The sequence below is a fragment of the Nothobranchius furzeri genome, chromosome 1, assembly GCF_043380555.1.
Source record: "Nothobranchius furzeri strain GRZ-AD chromosome 1, NfurGRZ-RIMD1, whole genome shotgun sequence".
Classification (NCBI taxonomy): domain Eukaryota; kingdom Metazoa; phylum Chordata; class Actinopteri; order Cyprinodontiformes; family Nothobranchiidae; genus Nothobranchius; species Nothobranchius furzeri.
In genome coordinates, this window is record NC_091741.1 from 63,587,087 (window position 1) to 63,612,558 (window position 25,472).

The window sequence follows — 25,472 nt, forward strand, 5'->3', positions numbered from 1 at the left end:
TGTGTTTAAATCCCTAAATAACTTAGCACCTGGCTACTTGTCTGAGCTCATTCACCCATATGTCCCTACAAGATCTCTCCGATCAGCTGACCAACACCTCCTACATGTCCCTAGCTCTCGCTGTAAGTCCCGCGGGGAGCGCGCCTTTTCAGTTTGTGCACCGAAGCTCTGGAACCACTTGCCCCTCCCGATCAGACTCTCTTCCTCTCTTTCCCTTTTTAAGTCTTGTTTAAAAACTCACTTTTATTCTCTGGCTTTTAATTCTGTCTAACTTATTCCCTTTCTACCTTTCCTTTTAGGGTTGGATTACTTGATTTTAATGGATTTAGTTTTTATTTTTGATTGTTTTTATTGTGTGTTTTGTTCAGCACTTTGGTCGGCTCTCATGCCGTGTTTAAATGTGCTATATAAATAAAATTGGTATGGTATGGTAATTCTTAATTTCTGATACCGATACAAATGAGTAACGATGTATGCAAGGTCCACCCCTCAGAAGAGAAAGGCAGTAGCTCAACAGGTTGAGCGGGTTGTCCAGTAATCAGAAGGTTGCAGGTTCGATCCCGTCTCTGGACAGAGAATTATGCTGTTGTGTCCTTGGGTAAGACACTTAACCCACGTTGCCTGCTGATGGTGGTCGGAGGGACCGGTGGCGCCTGTGCTCGGCAGCCTCGCCTCTGTCAGTGCGCCCCAGGGCAGCTGTGGCTACATCGTAGCTCATCACCATCAGTGTGTGAATGTGTGTGTGAATGGATGAATGATACACTGTAGTGTAAAGCGCTTTGGAGTCCTTACTCTGAGAGGCGCTATACAAGTGCAGATCATTTATCATGAAACCATTTTAGGTCTCTAACAACACAAATCTCCTATTATGCATGCTTACACTTTAAACTTTATCTGTGCAAAATGACGACTACATATTTATTACAGTTTTAATAATGGGAGTGCAAAGACGTTTGGACATATCCAGGAAAGTCTGAATATTAGTTTTTGATTCTTCCTGGTTTAGTTGATGATGCGAAGTTGGTTTAAAGTCTGAATTGACCTGAGATCTTTGGTGTCAGTGTGACTGAGTCCAGTCTGTTTGAGTGGCCTCATTGTGTTGCTGCTGATTTGTTTATCCACTACATCCAGTAGATGATGTGTACATCATGATGTAGTCCATTCTCCACAGCTGCTCCTTTCAATTATCATCTCTTCCTTGTTTTCATCCCAAAGTAGCATCAAAGAGAATCAGAACATCACTTTAATTAAGCAAAAGTACCAAACTCTAACAACCACATTAGGTTTCATCACCCGTGTTTCGCTCACCGTTTTACAAACAGAGAGTTTATGGGAAAAGCTCTTCATTAAAATCTAAAATACAACCAGAGATTTGTTTTTCTCTGGAAACTTAATAATCCCTACTTTTCTCTCCCAGCTTTAAATGGTCAAAGGCTTAGCCAGGGCTTTCAATAGCGTGACAGTAGAATTGGGCTTTAATAGTAAATTAATTTCATAATGGTTATAACATTGGTAATTACTAAATCCAGCAACCAAGTCATCCCTACGGAGTCGATACTTTACTGCTTTACTGTGGTGACAACCTCTGCCATCTAAAACAGCAATGATGACAAAGTAGAGGTGAGGAAGCCGAAGAAAGAAGTCAGAGGTGTGCACGAAGACGGATATGAAGAAGAAAGCCTTGGAAGGGAAAATAGAAGAACGTAGGAAGAGAAAGACGGCATTTCTTTCAGGGCTGGTGGCCTTTATGGGGGGGGGGGGGGGGGGTAGGAAAGGGTAGGCACTCTGCAGGGAGGAGAGAAAAGCATCTGACCACAAGGAGCTGTTTTCATGTGACATTTAAAACAAAGCATGTTTGCCCACAACAATGGCAGATGATATTAAACATTAGCTGACATTTCACGCAGAGGGACATACCAGAATGTTGACAGAAACACGTGTGTAACGTGTTAACTCCTTTCTGCTGTAGTTTGGTCAGCATATTTCTGCCATAACCATGATGGGATTGCATGAGCCGCTGTGATATTCTTTAGATAGAAGGCTGCAGAAACCCGGGTTAGGATGTTTGTGTTGCTGTCAGTTATAATATTGTTTCATGGTGGTATCAAAATAGAACTAATAACAGTACTTATAAAATAACATTTTTGTGCACAATTTGAGCACTTTTTTTCTCACCCTATTTATCTACCAATCTATTCACGCATGAGGCTGGGTGTTGGAGCTGCACGATGTTGTTGAAGACAAATAAACATGATCCAAAGATGCCTGCCACGCAGCGATCCACCAACCACAATCGTTCCTAATCAGTTTGCGTGAAAAGACCACGAGTGGTTGGGTTTTGTGATAAAACGTTTGAAATATTGTCATTTTCCAGTGAATTGGCTGTTTTATCATGTATCTGAAAGAAATTCTGAGGTGTTTAGCTGTATTTTTTGTTTGATTGTAGTTGTTAGACATTTATTGGAGGACATTAATGGATCCTTGTGGATGTAAAAAGATGTTTTTATTTGAGATGGTTCTGTTGTATCAGTCATAAGAGGCTTGGAACAGTGATTTAATACCTTTACAGAGTGTTTGGACAAAAGTGTTTACTGTGTCTGTAGTTATGATTGTATGTTGCTACAAAATGATGATGGGACCCATAATTTACCTCCTGTGGTACTTAAAACATCATCGGGTTAATTGTCAACAAGATGACAGGAGCAGCATAACTTAAGATGCTATTCAAATAATCCGTAAAAAAATCCTGCATTTTTTTATATCACAGTACATGTCGTCGGTTAGAAAAAATATGTAATGTGATTGTTTTTTCCCAGTATCATGCAGCCCAATTGGATACGATTGTATCATGGGTTAGCATGTCTGGTCTGTCCTCTGTGAATGGAGGTTGGTGCAGCATGTCAGGGAGAACCGTTCAGGCTCGATATGTGGGTTGTACCAGGCTGTAACAGTGGCCTATATAGTGTCTTCAGGGGTCTTGGTTACCAGGAATCCTGGTCTAAGTTGTGTGTGTGTGTGGCAGTCAGCTGATGCAGCATCTGACCAAAAAAGTAGAGCTGGGTGAAAAGGACAGAATAAAATCTAATTTTATTCGTCTGTATGGAACAAGTCTGGTAATTACAGCATACAATGTTACGGCGTACAACAACACAAACTGTTATAAAAGGATCACTAGGGTCCAAGGAAGTCACATTTCCATTTTCTTTGCTGATTTTTCTGAATTGGGTTTTGTAATTTTTATAATTCTTCATCGAAACACACAAAAAGAAGCTCTCACTCCCTTTTAAATCCCGTCTTTATCATCGTCAGCGATTTTTTTTTTCTTGATGAAACCTTGTGGTGGTTTTTTTTTTGGGCAGCAGTAGTTTACCTTTCACAGAACAGAAGAGACAGAGATTGGGGAAGAAGGAAAAGATACGAACGGAGGAAAGGACATATCCATTACATCCATTATTGGCTCACTGTGCTGCTGTTACCATGTACTGATCAAACACTCAGTAAACCAAACTATTGTCTTAAATCAACTGATTGAAGACAAATTAACACGATCTAAAGATGCCTGCTGGACACGGGGACGAACCGTTGCTGTGAAGCAAACAGAATTGACGTCTGAATGCTGGTGACAAGCCTTACAGATTTGCTCTTAGGAGGGTCATAAAAGCTTCTGCTTTAATGTCACGCCTGACACTTAAAACTTTATTGTCATTGTTTTTTGGATGCTTTATAATTCCTACCAGACACTGAGACAGAGGTGAAAGAGAAGGGAAGAGACAAAAAGGGGGGTTTCCACAAAAATAAACAATCAATGATGATCAAGAGTCTGTTTCTAGACCTGCAGAAAGAGAAAAACAAAAAACAAAAGGAACACACAACAATACAACAAGAGCAAGCTATCACTGCATCAACCTAATGAGGAAATATAAAATCGTCTTTCTAAATGCATGTAAACGTGTTTGTCTGGCAGACTGGTTCTAATGGAGTTGAGGTACCCAGATAATGCAGTTGGAGCCGACTTTCTGTGCATGTAAACAGCTCAGAGGGGCTATGACCGGTTGGACACTCACCTCCCGGAAATGACCAAACCATGGAAATGGTCTTAAGATAGTATTGGCACAAAGTAACACGTGTAACACCATCAAACAGTATATATCAAATAATCTGTGCTGCAGCGTTTTTGTTGTGTTCTTTTGGCCATTTTGCATATCCTGTTTTAACTCCGTCTGCTTCAGTCCTGCCAGCATTCACTATTTGTGTTGCTATAAAGGCCACGGGTATTCATTTCCGGGCCTGGAAGTCTGGTATCCAGCACGTTTTAGTTTTAGCTCTGTTTCAACACACCTGATCAGCGATCAGCAGGAAATTAACAGGCCTGATGAGCTGCTGCACTGGTGAGTCAACTACTGAAATAAGTGTGTTGGAGCAGAGAAACCACTAAAACACGATGTATGCCGGCCCTCCAGGACTGGAATTGAAAACCTCTTTTATAGGCTAACTAGAAGAATCCTGGCGCATGTTGCCACCTAGAGTACCAGAGTGGAACAAACTTCTTTGGAGGCTGTTTAACTTGCATGTAACCAAGGATAAAGGGTTTATTGCCGTAGATCGACCTAGATGGACACAGATGTGCATGTAAGTGCACAGTGATTTAAAACTAGAATAGTTGATGTCTTAAGTTTATTTTAGAAGGACAGAAGTTCAGCTCCAGGTGTGAGAACATGTTTGTGATGGTGACTGCGTCATTTTCAGTTATGATTGTTTCACTTAACGTTTAACCTTAACCTCTCGTGTTTTTGTTTCTCTCTTTGTCTTCATGCAGCCACAATGAGCGAAAGGTAACCTGTAAGCACCCAGTGTCGGGTATCCCCTCCCAAGACAACTGCATCTTTGTTGTAAATGAACAGTAAGTATCTGAAATAAACGGATATGGGTGAACTAGTTTGTCATTCTGCAGCCCATTAAAAAATACTCTTCACTTTTCCTGAAATGTGATTGAGTCAGAAGAAGCAGCCTTCACAAAGACCTGCTAAACCAGTTTAGACAGATCTGTTGGTCCCTGTAAAGAATTCTAGTCCAGTTTGAATCTAAGCTTTTTAACCTTAATTAGAATCACAGAAGCCTTCACACTTCTCATCAGCCTTCCAACCTGCTGCTGGGTAATTAGATGATATGCTGTGGTCTACACTGAACCTGGGCCAGAGAAACCAAAGGCCAGAACCATCCCAGGAGCTCAGAAAACCCCCCACCTCAAAAGCAGCTTCATGTTCTTGAGATGGTCTCTAGAATAGGTTAATATTATGAAAAAGTTGAATGTCCAGAGCACTGCAGGTAATCTCCAAGACGTGGACCTAGTAGGAACTACCCCAGGTTGCCCAGATGGATAGATGGTAGAAAAACAGCAAATAAACCATCAGAAACTATTCAGGTTGGGTGAAGAAGATGACGACGACCCTGGAGGAAAACCCAAAAGCCAGACTGAAATTCATAAACATGTATGTTGATGAGCCACGATGTCCATGGCAGAATGTCCTTTAGACAGACGAGACCAACTGGAGCCTTTTGGCAAATCACATAACAACCCTAAAAACAAATGTTTATTTTTATAGAATCTGAAATGATAACTGTCTGTGTTGTTCTTGTCTCTGTCTCTCTGTGTCCCTCCCTACTTTTCTGTTCCTCTGTGTCTCCGTTTGTCTCTGTGTGTCAGGTCAGCCCCAAAGGCTTCATCCGAGCAGGACAGTGGCTCCGATAAGAAGGAATGTCCCATCAGCACCATGAGTGAAGCATCCAATTACACCAGCGGTTCGGATTACAGCATCTTCCCTGCCAGCCCCACCACAACCACCAGCACCTCCACCACCTTCACCTCATCAACAAGAGTCAGTCTTTTTAAAAACATACAGCCTGCCTGAGTTTGGAGCACCTGAAGGTTTCCTAGGGGTGTGTTCTTTGAAGGGTCTGACACTGGTCAGCTGGGTCTGGGCTGGGCCAAGGGAGCTTGGGTCTTGGCTTGTAGGGTGTTGGTATGAGCGGAGGCATGTGCCCGGCCCTGGCCTGGGGGCCTTGGGTGCACTGGTGGACCTCGGTACCTTCCCAACTGCCAGGAGTACTTCTACTTTACATAAACGAGGGATGGGGATCTGCAGGAGGGTGTTGTTCTAACTCTTCCTGAATGGCTGATGTCTAATGTAGTCTGGAAATTGACTAAATGCAGTGGTGGGAGTAGATATTCTGCTGGGGTGGGTTAGGTGGGCACCCTCGGGGTCTGTGGGGCTCTGTGATGCCACTGCTGTGGGTCCTGGGTAGGTTTATTAATCTTTACTCAATTGTTTGCTGGTTAGAGGAACAACATCTGCTTCTTCTCTTCATCTAACCTGGGAAGAAATGTGTTGCTCATGTAGCGCATTATTATAAACTAAACACACTTAAATACACTACACAAATATGCACTAAAATACAGTTTGGATTAGTTTCACACAACTTTCCTTTTATCTTCCCAACTAGTTAATCTCAAGCTTCCACCATTGCTGTTGTTTCGTTTTGTCTCCGCTGGTCCATCCCGCACATGTGCAAGTGTCCAGGAGGCACTGGCACATGTACTTTTTGTTTGTTCAACACTTCCCGGCTGTTTTTTATTATAGTTTATAAACGCTTACAAATTGATTTTAATAGGCACGTATGTTTCACATAGCCATGCATGATTAAATGGTGAATCAGCGAACCCCTATTGCTATTGTTAAGCTAATTAGCCTTCTATACAAGGCAGCCAATTTAGCTAGGTTAAAAGTGCAGAATAACCACCTATTTTCAAATCAAATCAACTTTATTTATATAGCACATTTCATACAAAAAAATGCAACTCAAAGTGCTTCACAGATTAAAATGGCCCCATAGATCCCATATTCCCATCCCAGCCCCCCTCCCCAAGTGTAAAACAATTGACAATTACATTTCCCCTCCCACAACCAATTTCCAAGGTAAACGCACACCCACACACACACGTGCACACACACACACACACACTCGCACACGTGAACAACAGAGTAAACAATAGGCTGAGTTCAGATGGGTCAGGTAATGGACGACATCATCAGCGGAGCCATCTGCCTCGATAGCAACAGATCCACGGCAGCAGCCAAGATACCGACCCATGACGCCCAGGGAGGGAGGGCGGAGACCCCCACCACTGCCCGGGCACTACCCGAGGAGCGCCCCGGCCGCTGCCGCCGACCACCGGCCCCAAGGCAGAGGGCTCCGTAGAGGAAACACTGGAGGATTAAAATATATAACATGTAAAATGGCAAAAGCTAGTATGGATAGAAAGTAACAGATAAAAAGTGATTATAAAGATAGTAAAAGAAAACATAATCATATAAAAACACTAAGATGTAAATAAAATAATAAAATTCATTAAAAAAGATAAATAGGTATATATATATATATATATATATATATATATAAATGAACAAATACGACAAGTGATACAGTTAAACAGTGATACAGTTAAACAGACTAGATAAATAGTAATCAGTTAAAAGCTAAACTAAAAAGGTGGGTCTTGAGCCTATTCTTAAAAGCCTGGACGTTCCCTTCGGCCCTGAGGTCCTCCGGCAGCCCGTTCCAAAGGCGAGGGCCGTAATACTTGAAGGACGCCTCGTCGTGGGTGTGTGTCTTAACTTTAGGGATAACTAGGAGACGGCTGCCAGAGGAGCGCAGAGACCGCGAGGGTTTATATAGTAAAAGCAATTCTGAAAGATAAGAAGGCCCGAAACCATTAAGACGCTTAAAAACCATTAAAAGAACCTTAAAATTATTATGACATTATTATTATGATATTATTTTGACACTAAATCATAGCCACCGCCTTGCCTAATTACAAATTATGCCTCTGCCCGCGACAGCCTGCAACCCAGGTATTTTTTCTTTTTCTTTCAGTTTTAACACTCCTACCTATAACACTCACACAAGTGCACACTTTGGGCCTTGGGGGTAAGCACAGTCATTGGCACGTGAATGGGGGGTGGTTTACTCGGCCTCACCTCTGGTGCCGGTGCCCAATTGGGTGATGATCTCTGTTGGCTTGTTTTCCTTTTAGAACAATATTAGCTGTTTCACATTTTCTGTGCTGAAATGTGCTTTTATATGTTGTGTTCATTCTGGATGTGAAAGCAGTTTCTAAAGACTGAGTCTGAGTTTTATTCTCAGTATTTTGTGTTTTCAGTTAAATGTTTTTATGACTCTTGTCTATTTTGTCTTTTGAGCTAATGAAGTTTTTAAAAAAATCATTAACGTGTGAATGTTTTTATCTTCTAGCCCTCTAGGTCTTCTAAAAAACTCCACAACTTTGGCAAGAGGTCCAACTCCATCAAAAGAAACATCAATGCTCCTGTGGTCAAGAGCAACTGGCTTTATAAACAGGTACATCTTTAAGGTCTAAATCTGTTGATGTGTCCCAGGTTTTTTTTATAGTTTCATTGTTTCTTGTACTTTGGAGTTCACCTATAAGGTTCCATAAGTGTGAAATTGTACTCAAGAGTGAGAAAACATAGGTAGGTTTCTGAAAAATGTCAAAAGGTGGAGCAAACTTTGTAAAATGTATTCTCTATTCTACCAGTGTGACTTCTCCTCTTGCTGCATTAAACATCAGAGAGAGAGAGAGAGAGAGAGAGAGAGAGAGAGAGAGAGAGAGAGAGAGAGAGAGAGAGAGAGAGAGAGAGAGAGAGAGAGAGAGAGAGAGAGAGAGAGAGAGAGAGAGAGAGAGAGAGAGAGAGAGAGAGAGAGAGAGAGAGAGAGAGAGAGAGAGAGAGAGAGAGAGAGAGAGAGAGAGAGAGAGAGAGAGAGAGAGAGAGAGAGAGAGAGAGAGAGAGAGAGAGAGAGAGAGAGAGAGAGAGAGAGAGAGAGAGAGAGAGAGAGAGAGAGAGAGAGAGAGAGAGAGAGAGAGAGAGAGAAAATCCTCATTATGATATAAAGACAAGTGTGTGTGTGTAGTAAGTAAGCCGGCTTATCCAGAGAGAGAGAGAGAGAGAGAGAGAGAGAATCCTCATTATGATATAAAGACAAGTGTGTGTGTGTAGTAAGTAAGCCGGCTTATCCAGCTCTGCCCTGTTAAGAATCAGATCATGAAGGCTTTGACTTAATTGAAGACACGGATGAGACCGCTTCATCCACCTCCGTGTTTATTAGTGCTTTGGGTGGTCACTTGTAAGGAGAAGGCTAGATGAGATGAATTTAATAAAAAATCTGATGAAAATAAATCCCTCTACCCGTGACCTTTGACCCCTGCAGGACAGCGCAGGCATGAAGCTGTGGAAGAAGAGGTGGTTTGTTCTGTCTGATATGTGCCTCTTCTACTATCGTGGTGAGCACTCACACACACACACACACACACACACACACACACACACAGACACACTCAGAAATATATTCTACTTAAATTCAGTTTTTAGAGACTTATTGCAAAAAAAATCCACTGAAAGCAGTTTAAAAGCAATACCTAGATGTGTTAAAACTCTTTATTGTTGCTTTAAAGTAGAATTTGTAGTAGAATAAATAAGGTCTGACTCACTTTAGAAAGATTAAAGTAGGTGAAGTGACTTCTGTAGTATCACAGTTCTGAGTCTTCTCCATCTTTTACGCAGATGAGAAGGAAGACAACATCCTGGGAAGCATCCTGCTGCCCAGCTTCCACATCTCCATGCTGTCAGTCGACGATCACGTCAGCAAGAAATACGCTTTCAAGGTAAACACATGCCTTAAAGGTTCCCTCATCTTCATTTAACATGTAAATTCTACTTGGTTTCACCAAAAAATAGTTTAATGTTGCTAATCACTCAGCCAAGTGTGCCTTTCTAAGATTGTTAATAATAATAATAATAATAATAATAATAATAATAGTTGTAGTGAATTGGAGGGTTTAATTATGATCAATAAGATGTGATGATTCTATATAAATATAGAACATCAAGCTGATTGATCTTTGAATGTTTGACCAGAAGAATTTAGGATTCTTTGCTCATTCAGGGATCAAAAACACACTTTGTATTAATTCAGACAGTCAAGTATATAATTAAAAATAAACTTTATTTTCTAGACTAATTATAATACATGACAAGCTATGAATAATGACATGTGATGGAATGGTGATGTTTATCTGAACCTTTGTATCCAGAAAAAACTGTGAGTTCTGGGTGTAAAAGAATTTGCGGTCTGCTATAAACTAGAGAGTTGATTATTAATAAAACAGCATCAGACACCAGTATGCAGGTCTACGATACCCTTGTGTGAGTTGCTCCTGGCAGTCCGGAGGTTTGCTGTCAGAGTGGTGAGGTCACCGGACGTCAAGACCACGATTCTCAGAGATTAGTAGCTTCCTCTGAGTTCAGCTTCCCCGGCCATGAGATGCAACCCAAGGTCTGCAGATTAGGTGTCCAAGATGGATGTCTGAGAGTTGCAGTAGCTCTGAACAGAGCCGTTGTGTCTGTAATCACTTGCAGCGTCGTGGCAAGGTTTTGACTTAAGGTCAAATGAGTTTGTTTCAAAAGAGGCTGGTTCCAATTGGCCACTTCGAAGTGTCAGATGGAAACTGAATAACTCGGGAAGTCACTCTAGTTTTAATAATCTAGTGTTTATCGTTTCTGCGAATCAGAATTTGACATATCTGTCGGCGTTATCAAACACCCCTCAGAAAACCACGCCTTCCAGATACAAGCTGTTCTTGTTCTGTGGATAAAGAATCTTTCAACTTTGTGAGATGACCTTAACCTGAAATTGTATCTAATGAACATTGTGTATGAGCGGAGATAACGATTAACTCGTTAAATCAAACAGTACTGATCATAACTTATAATTGATCATTGTAATAATAATATTCATTTCAACTTCACTGAATTAGGCACAGATTATTCAAACATTATTATTATTATTCATATAACATTTGGTTCATTCAACCATATGATTATTTATGATTATTTAACTTATGAGTTGTAAAAGTTCACTTTTCATTCAGACTGTGGAATCCAGCAGTTTGAAGAAGAAGAAAATATAGTTTCTGTAGCACCTCTCAAGATAAAAATCACAAGGCGCTTCACAAAAACAAAAAATGTACAAATATAAAAAAGAATTTAGAAAATGGTTAAAAATATATTTTAAATGAGCAAAAAACAGATTAAAAAATGTTAAGAAAGAAAGAGAGAGAGTGAATAGGTAAGAGGGAAATCAGTGGATCCTGAGGAAGGTGGAATAGGTGGGGAGAGCAGAATAAAGAGAGAGTGGTGAAGAAGGTCATACAAAAGCCAGCTTGAACAGGTACCTGAAAGGTACAGTTTGAGATAAGTTTGACAATCTTGTCCTCATGGACTTTAGAAGATAGAGTAGCAACTCCACCTAGATAGTGGAATTATGTCTGTAGGTGACCGGTCACTATGTGGTCAAAAAATAGGTCAAAATTGACCCTTTCTGGATGTTACATAATAATAATAACAATAATAATAATAATTTTGGTGATGACTGAAGGTACATCTTTCCAGAAGGATAGGTCTCCATTCTCCCTCCGGCAATGCAGCCTTGTTTTTTTCCACTATTTTGTCCACAAAAATATATTTATGACAAGAAATTGGTGAACATTTTTGCTATTGAAATGAAAACTGCGTTATACCAAAACCAACCTACTCTTTACTAACTAGATTCCTCCACAGGACGGTCTTTTTAGTAATCTGACGGATGGAGTTGATGGTGTTTGACCATCTAACTTTTCAAATATTGTTTTACTCATTTCTCCGCTCAGCCTGGTAGACATTGTTCTGGTGTGTGAGCTGAAGAGAGCTCTATTGGTCTGTATTCATCTTAATAAGTAGAGTCACTCTGGAGGAGCCACAACTGAGCTGCCTAACACCGGTCCCATAACAAAGCTAGGGCCGCTGGAGGGAGAAAACTTCCCTCTTGGCTTCATTTCAAATCAAACAAACATGTTTTTTTCTATTCTGTTAATTTTTCCTAAATTAATTTCTTCTGGAACGATGTTTGTAGATTAAATGCTTCAGAGGTTTTAAGATGTGAAAGGAGTGTCTGGTAATCCTGGCCAGGGGTGGATTTAGCAATTTGGGGGCCCAAGGCGAACACAGACATGGGGCCCCTTACACTAAATTTTCAACAATCTTATCTTTAACTGGATTTGCGAAACTCTCCCCTCTTCTGACACGAGTTATTTTCTCTTTTTATTAGTCCTCCTCTTTTTTCCTGTCTTTCCCTCCCTTTGAGTGCTTTCAATATTTGCTCTGCTTTCTTCCTGTCAGTGCTCCTGTGCTTTAGCCTTAGTCATTTTTTTTTTCTATTTTCCATTTTGGTCTATGTTTTCCTCCCTTGAAACATTTTCCATTGTCTTTCCTTTCTGCTTCCTTTTGATGTTTACATAGAAAAACGACGTCACTTTCAGATGTGAAAATAAAAGCTTTTATGAAGCAAGCTGCTTCTTTCTCTTATTGGAGCCACTAGGATAACTCCATTTCATACTTAATGTTTTGACTATCGCTTTGCGTTTGTTACGAACGCCCCTGCCTCTCTTCTTATTCTTATTTGAGGTCTTATGGCACTTGGCAAACAACCATTTGGTGCATTACCGCCACCAACTGGATTGGAGTGGAATGACTACCAATCACTTCCTGTTTGTGCAATTATAACAGGGCCGCCTGGTATTTTTTAATCTTATGGCTGTAAATTTGTAATAAATAGTGCAAAGTGTGTGTAACTCTTCTTTTTTTCAGAAAAACCTCAGCTTTCAGTGTATGTTTTGTATTTAGAATTTATTTCTATTAAAGCCTTCAAAAATCAGCTTAAAAGTGAAAAAAGCAAAAAATGGATTATTACTGAACAGGAATTTCAAAATTGCTGGGCAAACAATTTAAACTTTGAACTGTAATGCATCTAATCTTAAAAAAGTGTGAACCTTGGTATCACTTTTAGCAGTTTTTAAGACCATTTATTTTTGTAAACTTTCAGACGTTTTTATTTGATGTGGTAGACCTTGAAGCAGCTTCTCCAGCTGCAGGCAGAGACCTGCACACATCACACCGCCATGGGGTGCTTCTCTTGCACACCGTGCTGCTATACCAAAAACTTTTGTTTTAGCAAAAATAATTACTTATTGTAAAAAGATAAATAATGCTGGAATGAAGCTGAATCTTACAATTAGCAAATAGTTGAGGGTTGTTTAAATAAAAAAATAAAGACTGAACAATCATTCATACCCTGGTTCACCGGAGATCTGTCCTTCTTCGTGGTCACTGTCTTCAGATATAAGACTTCTGGGACACCTAATAGATCGTGTTGATTTCCATAATTTCATGCTGGCTTTTTATGCTAATTAGCTTCCCCGTTCCGTTATCCGCTTTCACGGGGCGCTGCGCTCCGTTTCAATCAGGCTGTACAGCAGGATTTCCCCTCTTAGTGATATTTTCCCTAACTCTGATTGCTTCATGCTATAGATTGTTGGAAAGCTGCTTTTATGTACTCTTAGGAACCATTGGCTTTATTTGAATCTGATCAGCCATTCAAAAGTTATAAAACGGAGCATTTTGGATGACAAACTCAGCATGTCTCTGAATCTGTGTTGTGATTCGTTGCGCTCAAGACAGGGAATCCCGGTGGCTACCGTAATGTATTGTATATGCACGAAAAGCCCCATTTTTAATCTTTCCAGCACTTTTGTAATTTTAATGATATCTTGAATGGTTCAGGAATTATGGTAATGAGAAGTGCGCATGTCCAATCCCGTCTGCGGCCACAGGTTGGTAATAAGAATATTGTGGCATTGACAGAGGGGTGCCGACGGTCAGGGCTAGGGGGCCCCCCAACACATGGGGGCCCCAGGCGGCCGCCTACCTATGCCTAATGGTAAAACCGCCTCTGATCCTGGCGTGGAACAAACACCTTACAGACCCCTTTCTGTAACGAAAAGACGCATGACCTTCTGTCCTCTCTCTCTCCCAGGCCACTCACCCCAACATGCGGACGTATTATTTCTGCACTGACACAGCTAAAGAGATGGAGTCCTGGATGAAAGTCATGACGGATGCCACGCTGGTCCACACTGAACCTATCAGAAGGTTGGTGCACACCATAAGGACCAAAGCAGGCTTCCTGTCGGGAAATCTAAAGTCATTTCTTCAAGTGGCATAAAGATGGTCTTGTTGTAGAGTCTGACTCTGCCTTTTTGACACAGGCTGGACAAGTTAAAAGCTGACCAGCCCACGCCTCAGGAGAATAACTTGCTGAATCACAAAGTTCTAACACGGCCCGAGATCCAGAACAACGAACGCAACCGAGAACCCGTGAGACAGCCGTCCCTCACGTGGGCTGACGCCAAACGGTCCAAAGAATTTGAGAAACAACACAAGTGCCAGAGGGAGCATGAGTGTTACACGCTCCAGCGAGATGGGGAGAAGTTATCCCTGAAGAAGGACGGCGTTAGCTACATGCTTCAGCAGGAAGGAGAAAGGTTACTCTTCCACAAAGACAGGGAAAAGTACGTCCTTCGAAAGGAAGGGGAGAAGTACGCTTTACAGAAAGATGAAGAGTCATTCTCCATCCACAGAGATCTGGAGAAATGTTTTCAGAAGGTGAGCTCTAAGAACACAGAGGTGCTGAGGGAGGAGAAACACGCTCCTCCTAAGGACAGAGAGAAGTACGCTCTGCAGAGGGTCAGTGATCGACTCGCGCAGCAGAAGGATGGACAAAAACACTTTCCCCAGAAGGAGGTGAGGAGACAACTTTCATTAAAGGAAACTGAAAGGTACGGTGCTGTGAGGGAGATGGACAACAAATATGGCACCATACATGTTGTGGGTAAATGTGGAGCTCTAAGGGAAGTGAGGAAGTACAACACACTCCGTGCAGGAGATCGATACGCGGCTCTAACAGACGCGGATAAATACGGCTTCCAGAGAGACCGGAGTGTAGACAGGTTAGTCAACAGCATCGAGCTCCAACCAGCGCTCCCTGCTGCTGTTACTGCTGCAATGTCTGGATCCTTCCACAACCAGGCAAGTACCAATGCCCAGAAACCTGCAGCACTTAATGGTTCAGACCTTGGGCCAGCAGAGCAACTTGGGGACTCCTGCCTGGCTAAAGTGGAGGACAGTCTCGCTAGGATCAAGTCCCCAGCTCCTGTCCAGGAACCAGACAGTGGTGTGTCCAGGACAAACACCTCACAGCAGCTTGAGCCATGGGTCCGGACTCCCAGGACCAGAGGACTGGAAGAAGATACAAGGAGGTAAGGATCGCTGAGGACTTGAATGTGTTTTTTTTTATATTAAAGGTGTGGAACACTGAAAAAACATTTTCAATGATTATTACGGATTATAGTCTATCACTCTGAGTTTTTCAGGCAGGATGAACTCCTACCCCATCTCCTGCATTAGACTGTAGGATTTCAAAATCCTGACGGATCTACATCACACTGTCACTTAGCGTTCATGGACTCACCCATCTTGGCTCATGGCGGGAAAGGGTGTTGTTGGTTTAGCATCCAGGAGAGAGTAGAGCATGTCTCAGCTAATAGAAGCTAACTGTTAGCATTTATAACTCCACCACACAGCAGAACACCCTTCAGGCTCGTGTTATTTGTGGAGATAAAACATCAACATTGCAGAAGAGAGTCAGTGGAGAGTGCCTTTCCTAGTGCTTTTGTTTAAAGAGGAATGATTGCAGAGCGTTTCCAACTCTGTCAGTAACTGTGTAAAATTACTGTAACCAGTTTTATTTTTCTGTAATGAAGCAGCTCCAACCTAAACCACTGAGTGCTCAGTAATGTAAGGAAGAACCACCATTAGTGATCATCAAACTGCTCATCAGGTTTTTTTATTCTCTTGTGTTTTTCAGCATTACATCATACCAGACTTTACCTAGGAACATGCCCAGCCACCGGGCACAGGTGTTGCCCCGTTACCCCGAGGGTTATCGCACGCTGCCCCGCAACACCCTGATGAGACCAGATAGCGTTTGCAGTGTGACCAGTCCCGTGTACGACCAGGGCCTCCGTCCTGCCTCCACCTCCACAGTCTCTACAGCAGAGAAGAGGAGGTCTATGAGGGACGACACCATGTGGCAGCTGTATGAGTGGCAGCAGAGGCAGGCCTTTTCTAGGCAGAGTCTGGCCCAGCCAACAGGTACAGTTCTCCATGTCACACTAGTGAACGTGGAAGGTAACAGCATTTTCTAACACTGATAAATGAGCTGTTATACCTTCGTACTAAAGATTCTTTTCTGGATTTCAAACATTTTGTAATTCCTCCTCTCTCCAATCCAAATGGAAGAAGCTATTTTTGTCGATGAGAAAAAGGTCTGAGATGGTTTCCGATTCCATTTATTAATTTATGTCAGTGAGAATGGGCTGGGGTTTGAATTTTATGGTCCTGCAAATAACATCATTATTTTATTTTAAACCAAATGGGATATAAATGAAATTGGTACCCTGGCAGTGCTGTACGATCACCGTATTTCATCAATAATAGTAAAGGAAGTTTTCTCAGAGCCTGTTGAACCAGAGCTGTGAGAAAATACTCGTAGAGCACAGAGAAGTTAGCTCTAGTTATCCTCACCTCCAGGTAACCGCTACATGACAACACGTCAGCAAAAGGGAGACGTGAGGTTATTAACGATTTTTAAGTTGGATCACCAGAATGTGATGCTCTTATGTAAAAATAGTCAAGAGACCCTCGTTAACCCCATGTTGCTGCATAAAAGTAGTCTGCAGGATTTCCTGGAAAAACATCAAATCATCAACAAAGCAAAAAAATAGAAGAAACTCCTGAACATCACCCTCAGCAAGTCAAACAGGACATGATAATAATCCAGAAATAATCATTTATAATATGTGAAATCTATAAAATGTGTGAATTTTGAGTTCAAAGTGAAATGCTTTATGTTACAAAAATGGATTTCTATCCTCTTATGTGAAACATTTTGTGATACTTTACCAAAATTCTAGAATATCAGAGATTTAATTGCTTTAGTATTGAATAATATGTTGAACTCAAAATAAAATGTCATTATTCATGAAATATAGGATATTTTAAAAGTAAAAAGTTAGAAAAAGAATTAACTGTTAAAAATCACAGCACAAAAACCTGCTAAGAACAGTTGTCAGGTAGAGACCATACCTCTGGTTTTGGGTCTCTACTAATCCTGACCATATTTTTGTGTTCTTGCTGTAGCTGTAGGTCACTATGGAACCCTGCCCAACATGAAGACCATGGGAAACATCTCTGAACATACTGTGGCGCCCTCCATCACCACTTCACCATCTCATGGTTCCCTTGCGCTCTACAGCACTTTCTCACCTCCCAGCCAGCAGGCCACTCACAACTCTAGCAACTCACACTCTGAGGTGACCTCACCCATCCTCAGAGGTGACCTGACGCTGGACCGTAGACACCGAACACATCCTGTCAAGGTAAGTCTTCATTTTTAGGTGCCATGTGAAGAAAAATCAATCGTCGGGCATCGACTGATACCAAAGAATATGTGTGGACACCATAATATATCTCTACCCAAGATGTTTCTACCACAGGGCCTGGATTCTAACAGAAAATGTCCTTTGCTTACAGTATGGATACCCATCTGACCGACGATCTATAGCGGCCTACGTCCCTCCTCCGACCATCACCCCACAGTCGCTGCAAGGCAAGACGGTGAGTGAAAAGCTTCAACCTCCTCTCCCACTTTACTCTCACACCCACTGAAACAACCACGTACAATACTAAACATTAGTTTCCTTTGTTTGGTGGAAATTCTGTTGAAAATGTAAGCAGACAAAAGTCTTCACAGTGGTCACATCTTTGCCTCTCTTGCTGTTTGCAGTCTGAGGAGCTGACGCTGCTGCTGATTAAGCTCCGTCGGCAGCAGGCAGAGCTCAACAGCCTGCGGGAACACACGGTAGCTCAGCTAATGGCCCTGGGAATGGAGGGGCCCAATGCCAAGGTGAGCGTTCACCCAGACAACAGTAGAAATCACTTGTTCTGTATGGGTTTTTGTTTTCCACAAGGGATTCCAGGTGTGGACTTTTCCTCAGAGTAAATTATATCCGGTGTGTGAAAAAGGTAATTTAACCTATTTTTGTATTTACACACATGAGCTATCCTGGATTGTGTCATTTCTGTAATCAATGGTCCAGAATTTTGATTGGTTAATTGTTTTCATGGAAATGTCTCCCAACACATATTTTGTATCAACAAGACCAAGTTCCTGTTTTAATAAATGGGTATTTAACCATAACTGCAATACAAGGCCACATGGTGAACCAGTTTTTGAAGCTGTTGAAGGTCACCGGTGCCAATTCCAGCATGTTCTTTCTGTGTGTGGTTGGCATGTCCTCCCCAGACATATGTGGGTTTTCTCCAGGTTCCTCACCAAGGCCGAACACATGATCCACACATGAGGTCCGATTCATAAACGGAATTCTGGCAGTTAGGCAGAACGTGTAATTCCTTCTCTGTTAAACTGTAGTAGCTGTTGTTGTCTGAGGTCTGGCTTTGTTTCGGTCAGCATATCAGATCACCAGAACACCTATGCTAACCTGTAGAGACGGTGAATGGTAGTGACTGAAGCCTCCCTTTTCTCTGTGTTGCTGCTCATTTAAATGTTTTTCCTGTGAGGGTAACAGCAGTGGTATAGTGAAGGTTTGTTGGTCTTTGTTTTCATGTTGCTTGCTTTTGGGGGGAATTCTTAACGCTGCTAGATATTCATTATGGTTTAGTGTAGTTTTTAGTCTTTTATTATTCTTCGGCCACCTGTAGTTCTTATTTTCAACTCCTTGTTTATCTCTTATTTCCCATCCTGACTCAGCACACCTGTTGCTTCTAATCACCATGCCCCGTCTTTTTCAGCTCCTTCATTTTTCTCTTGATAACTTTGGTGCTGCTTTTGCCATGCCTTGTTTTTTGTTATCAACAGGATGGTGCAGAGTGGTTGGTATTTTTAAATGTTTTCTCATTTTTATTGTGATCGACGATACATGGCCTGGTACTTATATAGCACCTTCTAGAGTTCTTTGACCCCCCGAGGCACTTTACAACATTCACACACCGATGGAGATGAGCCACAACGTAGCCACAGCTGCCCTGGGGTGCAGTGACAGAAACATTTTGGCCTTTTAGAATTATTTTTGGTCGTTCTTTTTCCACGGCAGTTGCTTTTGATTCTGTACATTTTCACCTCTTTATTTCGGTCTTTCTGTAAGTCTTTGGAGATGCAACACGCAGTGTGATGGAATGTTTTCAAGCACAAGGCACTCAGGCGCACTCCTCAGATGACCCTTTAATGGCTAGAGTCATACTCATGTTCCAGTTAGAAATGGTGTACAGTTTACACCACCGTCAGCTGATATGGCAGCAGCATGTGATGTCACACACACTGCAGTTGCAAAAACACACTATAAACTATTATCACTGGACTCTCCTCAGCTTTCTTCATCTTGTTGATTTGACCACACAGAGCAACAATTAAAGGTGTATTATGGCAGTTTGACAGCCAAAACATGTATAGAAATAATAAATTTCTTCTCAACACATTCTCCTGCAATGCCCTGGTCCTGTAGAATGAGCCCTGGCATTTTTACTGTGATTGCCTGTTTTTCTGTTAAATCACAGAAAAAGAGAGCTGCTCGGGTCGAGCAGGCTGCTTCATGCGCGTTCACGCTCAGGCATAGCCCGTAGCATTTGCTATCAGTAGCTTTAGCAGCAGAGAGCGAGGTAGTGCCACTTTGTCGCTGTTCCTAATGCCTAGTGACAAAGCTAGCTACATTTCTGAGGACCCTTAGCTACTTTCTGTAGAACTTTCCTCTAGATATTTCCTGCAAATTAGCAACAAAATAACCATTTTTGCTCCGAACCGTTCTTTGAACGTTGTTTCAGCTGTCATCAAGTATATAAATGTTACAGATACAAAGGATGGCACTGGCGCTTTAGCTCACCTAGTCAGAGGTCAGACTCCCGTGCAGAAGTCTTGGGTTCGATTCTGGATGTGAACATAGTTTATTTAGAGTTTCTTTTTTACATTAATGGTATATTTTTTTACAGTAAGATGCCCACATTTTTATTTGAGACTCGCCGAACGGCATTGAATTCACAGATAAAAAAGATGTGGGTTCAACTTTAATTTTGGAACAATTTTTCAAGCAAGGGAAGGGAATGATCTGAGCATGCAGGAAGACTGACCCATCATAGACCTTTGTCGGCTGTGCTGAAGAGAAAGGTACAGAACCAAATTATTTAATTAATTAGCTGTGCATTCTCCTGTCCTCTGTCCTCTGGGCCACACACACACACACACACACACACACACACACACACACACATACAAGGGACTGTCTCAGCTGTTATTTTCGTTAAGGATTGTGCACGTACAGCATGCGCGCCTCGTGCACGAGCCTACTATTGAAGCTGCCGTTACGCTTTTGGCCTGAGGGGGCAATCGCGAGCATAAAAATTCAAAACTCTGTAAAGTCCCTTTAACCATCTATTTACACCAGTTAGATGCTTCTGATCAAGTGTGCGTAGAGGTGAACCTTAACCCATTGGCTGGAATTGGCTCTGAGCACTCCGTAGTAATGACATCCACACAGCAACTGACTTCATCACGGCAGACAGCAACCAGCAGCACTGTTTATTGCCTCCCCGGTGGCAAACCTTGGCTCACAGGTGACCTGAAGCTCCTCCTAAAGGGTGTGGTGATGATCAGTTTTTGACCCTCACCAGCCTCATGTGGAGTGTAAAAGAGATGGACAGAAGACAGATCTAGTGGACCACTTTGTGGAGTGTCCAACGTAAGATGTGATGGTCAACATAAATAGGATAACATTTTCAACCAGATCGATAGACTTTTCCTTTTCTCTGTCCCACAGCTCTGCTTTATGTTGAAATGGACTGTTCCTGTTTAATGATGTTGTTTTGATTCTCATCCACGCTCCTCCTCCTGCTTGCCTTTTCTTTCAGGTAGTGATGGTATGGGGCCGGCCACGTGTCAGTCGATAGGGGCAATCGTATATGGACATTTAGGTTTACAGAACTTAGCTTGTTCTAAATGATTTTATTTGAGCATGGTTTTATTAGTAACTTCAGATAGAGGTGATTTGAGTGGTTGTTTAGTATTTTGATCTCGTTTTGGTAATGAGGAATGCACTCTGGTAAATCCTCGTCTCTAATCTAGTTCTTTGCCCTGTCTCAAGATTGCTTATTTTAACTTTGAAGAAAAGGAGGTTCTCTTCATTTCCTTAACTTTTCTTCTCCTCTGTCGTCCTTTGCCTGAGTTCTTTTGTCCACAGTAACAAGCTTTAAATTTCCTGCTTCTTCTCTTTCTACTTGTGTGGCTTCTGTAGACTGATGTTGTCTCCCATCATCTCCAGAGAAACCTTGTTTACCTGGACAGCCAGGTGAGAATATCTGTGCTCATCCCTGTTTCTCATAAAATCAATTCAAAACTACATTTAACTTTCTAAACACTTGTAAAAAAATGTTTTGGGACATTTTGATTTTATCTGTGTCTGTTTATTCCATTCTCTAAATCCAAAGTCCCAAATGGAGATGTTTGTATTGTAGTGAGAATGCAGCTGCTTGTGAGAAATTGTCTCATTAAAGCAGCAGCTTAAGAAATCAATCCGTCTACTCACCTGTTGAGTGATAAAAGCAGTCTGGTTTGGTGTAATTCAAACGCAAACATCCTTTTCATTCACCTACTGCTCTTTGAGACTATATTTGCCTCCTTACAGATTTCTAGGTTTTTTTCCTCAAACTAAATGTTTCAGCAAAAATAAAAAATTTGCTTAGAAATAAGGGGGGAAAAGTCATTTTCACTTCCCCAACAGTTGATTTATTTTGCTGTTGAGGAATATTTTTTCAGACTCTTTTCTTGTAATTAACTTTCTTAAGTCTGTTAAAATGCTCATTTTTGTAGTTTTTTTTAGGCCTGATGTTTCTTCCGTTGTCCTAGACTGAAAGGTTGAATGGAACAATTTAATTAAGAGCTGTAATAAAACTCCTCCACGGGTCGTTTAGAGGTGTGCAGAGTGAATGTACAGGATTTCCTTTAAAAGCTAAATTTTAATTAAAAAATAATCACTTATTTATTTTGACAGAGACAACACTGGGTTTATGTTTGCATTTACCAGCCAATAGAGTGCACCGTTGCGGGTTGCCAAACAGTCAGCCTGCCTACAAACTTCTTTAAAAATGTTTTTAGTTGCCTGAAAGCTGAGGTACTGGAAATTGTTAACTGCTCTTTAATGTCAGGAATTTTTCCCAAATCACTGAAAACTGCTGCTGTGAAACTCCTTGACTCATTTGCTGCCAGCTGTTTCCTGATCGGTAAAGCCCTTCGCTGCCAGCGGTTCTCGCCGTTTTTACTGTTTTTTTATGAGTCAGAACGTTACACGCTAGGATGATGTCGACGCCAAAACAACCAAAACAAAGCAAAGACTCACCTCTTACATCAGGAAGAATCTGCGCATTTCGAGCGTTATCCGTTCTTTCATAATCTGTTGTTGAATTGTGATCGGCAGAAGCTTTTCCGGTTCGCACCTCACTTTTTTTACAGCAGCGGCCCAAAAAGATCTCCTAACACATGGATTTTCTGCTTCCTGATCATGTGACGTGTGACGTATGCAGATGAAGATCGGCTTCAGAGCTGAGATGTTTGTTATCTCGGCGCGGGGGCTCATTCCGATGCCCACACAGTAAAAACAGGCCAATGACGACTTTAGTCGTCAGTGGCAGTGAATGAGTTAAGAAGAGCAAATTGGATCCCACGGTGTTGATCCCTCGGTGTTGAACAACTACTGATTGATCTCTAATCTCCCTCTGATTGGAAAAATCGTTGAAAAGGCGGTAATGATCCAAATAAACAACTATTTAGAGTCAAATAACATTGTGGATGGTCTTCAGTCAGGCTTTAGACAGCACCACAGCACAAAGACTGATGATGCTTGACATTAGTGCAGCTTTTGATACTTTGGTGGACCATAACATCCTTCTGGACAAACTCAGAAACTGGGTGGGACTATCAGGCATGGTGCCTGGCTGGTTCCAATCCTATCTCAAAGACTGGGGCTATGTTGTCTCTATTAGGGACTACCAATCAAAGCGGATCACTATGACACGTGGGGTCCCCCAAGGCTCAATTCTAGGACCACTACTCTTTAATCTTTATATGCTCCCCCTGGGTCAGGTCATACTTAATAACAACATTGCCTATCATAGCTATGCGATGACACACAGATCTACCTAGCCCTATCACCTAGTGACTGTCGTCCACTGGTCTCACTCTGTCAGTGCCTAGAGCAAGTAGATGACTGGATGCAGTCAAACTTCCTTCAACTAAACAAAGACAAGACTGAAGTTATTGTCTTTGGCAACAAGAGGGATAGAATCGATGTTATTGCTCAGATGGACTCCAGGGGAATTAAGATAAAAACCCATATTAGAAATCTATGTGTTGTCATTGACTCTGACCTGAACTTCTCTGGACATATTAAGGCTATAACTAAATCAGCATTTTATCACCTTCATCAAATGTCAAGAGTCAGAGGTCTCATGTCCAGACCAGACTTAAACTTATTCATGCTTTAATTTCTGGTCAGCTGGACTATTGCAATGGTCTCCTAACTGGTCTTACCAAAAAAGCTGTGAAGAAACTGCAGTTTGTTCAGAATGCTGCTGCTAGAGTCTTAACAAAAACTAAGAGAACGGAGCACATCACTCCTGTTCTTAGATCCCTACACTGGTTACCAGTAAACTACAGAATTGCCTCTGTGTTTGAAATGTGCTCTATAAATAAAGCTGTCTTGCCTAAAACCAGAGTGAGTTTAGGTGAATCCTACAACCCAAATCAAAAATTTCACAGCATCAAAACGCACATGGAAAAAGTTAATTTTCTCATGGATAAGTAAGCTGTTGTTGCAACTACAACCTCCAAACACTAGGTGTCGCTTTGATGTTCGTGTTCCATATTCAGCCTTTAACCAGTTTAATTGAACTGTGCTATGACACCAAAGCAAAATCAGGTTTATGAGAATATTAGTCAGGCTTCTTTTACACAATAACATAAAACCACGAGAAGTGAATCAGTTGGTGAATTAACTTCAAATATGTTCATAACTTCAAGACACAAATCAATCAACTTTAAGAGTAAAATATTCAGCTGGAGCAAAGTCAGTCAACAATGTTTTTTTCTTTAATGGTTAAAACTTAGCAGTTTTCAAAAGGCTGTTTGAGAACTTGGTCTGAATAGATTTGATTCTGTTTGAAGAGAAGTTTGATCTGGTCCATACTTCTTCCATTAGATGAGCGCCTTCTGATCTCTGTGTCTATAGCTGTATTATTACACCGTTGTGTATCCTTTCCCTGCATGCTTTGGTGCTAGACAAAGGAGAACGAGCCTCTAATCTTCAAGATTCATTCTATGATCGAGAACTCTGCGCCAAGGCCACAACTCTACCAGCAAGTAAGGTTCTTAGCAGGTTCTGGCTTGAGTCAACGTGACGGCCATGTTGTTTATGGGCCACCGCCTCATTGTGGAGTTTAAGCTCTTTTGGATTTGAGGCCTCTATTCATTTGTACTTCATGGCTGTCATCTAGTCAATTGGAGTGTCAAGTAAAAACATGAGTTTTGATCAATGGAAAAATCTCTCAAGAAGATTTAGAAGTATTTTTGATTTTTATCTTGAGAGGCGCTATAGAAATGATATTTTCTTCTTCTTCTTCTATTTAGTTCTGCCGATACTACATTATAGCAGACTTGAGTTTGTCTGGAGTATCTTACCATTCTTTCAGCACAGCTCTAGATTCTCACATTGACTCAAAGCAAAAGCAGATTCAAGCCAGAACTTTGTCCTGGAAGCCCATTCGCGTGTATCCATATCTTCCCCTCCACCAATGAACTTTTGTTTTACCTCTTGCTTGCAGTCAACCTGTCCCATTCCTACCAGCTTATCATTTTTTTTTGTTACCGTTTCCCCAAGAGTATTTGAACCTCTGTGTTTCAGCACATCATTTGTTGCTTGTTCTCATGCTGCTGGAGGTCATCTGAAGGTAGCATGGATCATGACAGTGATTCTCAAGCTGTGAGGGTGTGCTTACATGACTGTATTTTTATTGGGCATTGACTCTGAGAATGTAGTAATATTTAGACTGAGTATTGCTACTCAAACATACTTTTGTGTTGCACAATAAACAAACCTCATTTCCACTGCAGGGCTCGGGTGGAAGTGACAGGACAGGGTTTATGAGAGGAAGTATCACCAGAGCAATAGTAGATAGGCTGGACTGAATCTCAGCAAAGCTTCAAAAGCCCATACACCTCTTTAAAAGTGTGTTAACTGCTCATTAAAGCCCAAATTCAGCAAAAAAATAAATAAATAAATAATAATAATAATACAAAAAAAGAAAACTGGTGCATCTGTCAGTTCAGCTTAGCATTTTGCTCCATCTACG

The 25,472-nt window shown here is 41.5% G+C and overlaps 1 protein-coding gene across 9 annotated transcripts in view; it reads left to right on the top strand.

The window, feature by feature from the left end:
* The window catches only part of LOC139068933 (pleckstrin homology domain-containing family A member 5-like), a 62,083-nt gene that overhangs the window by 21,670 nt on the left and 14,941 nt on the right, over positions 1-25,472 (top strand). For 7 of the 9 annotated variants that reach the window (XM_070549778.1, XM_070549775.1, XM_070549777.1 and 4 more), the window contains 13 exons: positions 4,817-4,900; positions 5,705-5,876; positions 8,311-8,415; positions 9,283-9,355; positions 9,636-9,736; positions 13,981-14,096; positions 14,213-15,262; positions 15,871-16,157; positions 17,205-17,443; positions 17,598-17,681; positions 17,851-17,970; positions 21,365-21,418; positions 24,403-24,483. In XM_070549778.1, the coding sequence (XP_070405879.1) occupies positions 4,817-4,900; positions 5,705-5,876; positions 8,311-8,415; positions 9,283-9,355; positions 9,636-9,736; positions 13,981-14,096; positions 14,213-15,262; positions 15,871-16,157; positions 17,205-17,443; positions 17,598-17,681; positions 17,851-17,970; positions 21,365-21,418; positions 24,403-24,483 (2,566 nt within the window). The remainder of the gene's footprint in view (positions 1-4,816; positions 4,901-5,704; positions 5,877-8,310; positions 8,416-9,282; positions 9,356-9,635; positions 9,737-13,980; positions 14,097-14,212; positions 15,263-15,870; positions 16,158-17,204; positions 17,444-17,597; positions 17,682-17,850; positions 17,971-21,364; positions 21,419-24,402; positions 24,484-25,472) is intronic. The other 2 variants (XM_070549779.1, XM_070549780.1) reach the window with 2 other exon arrangements.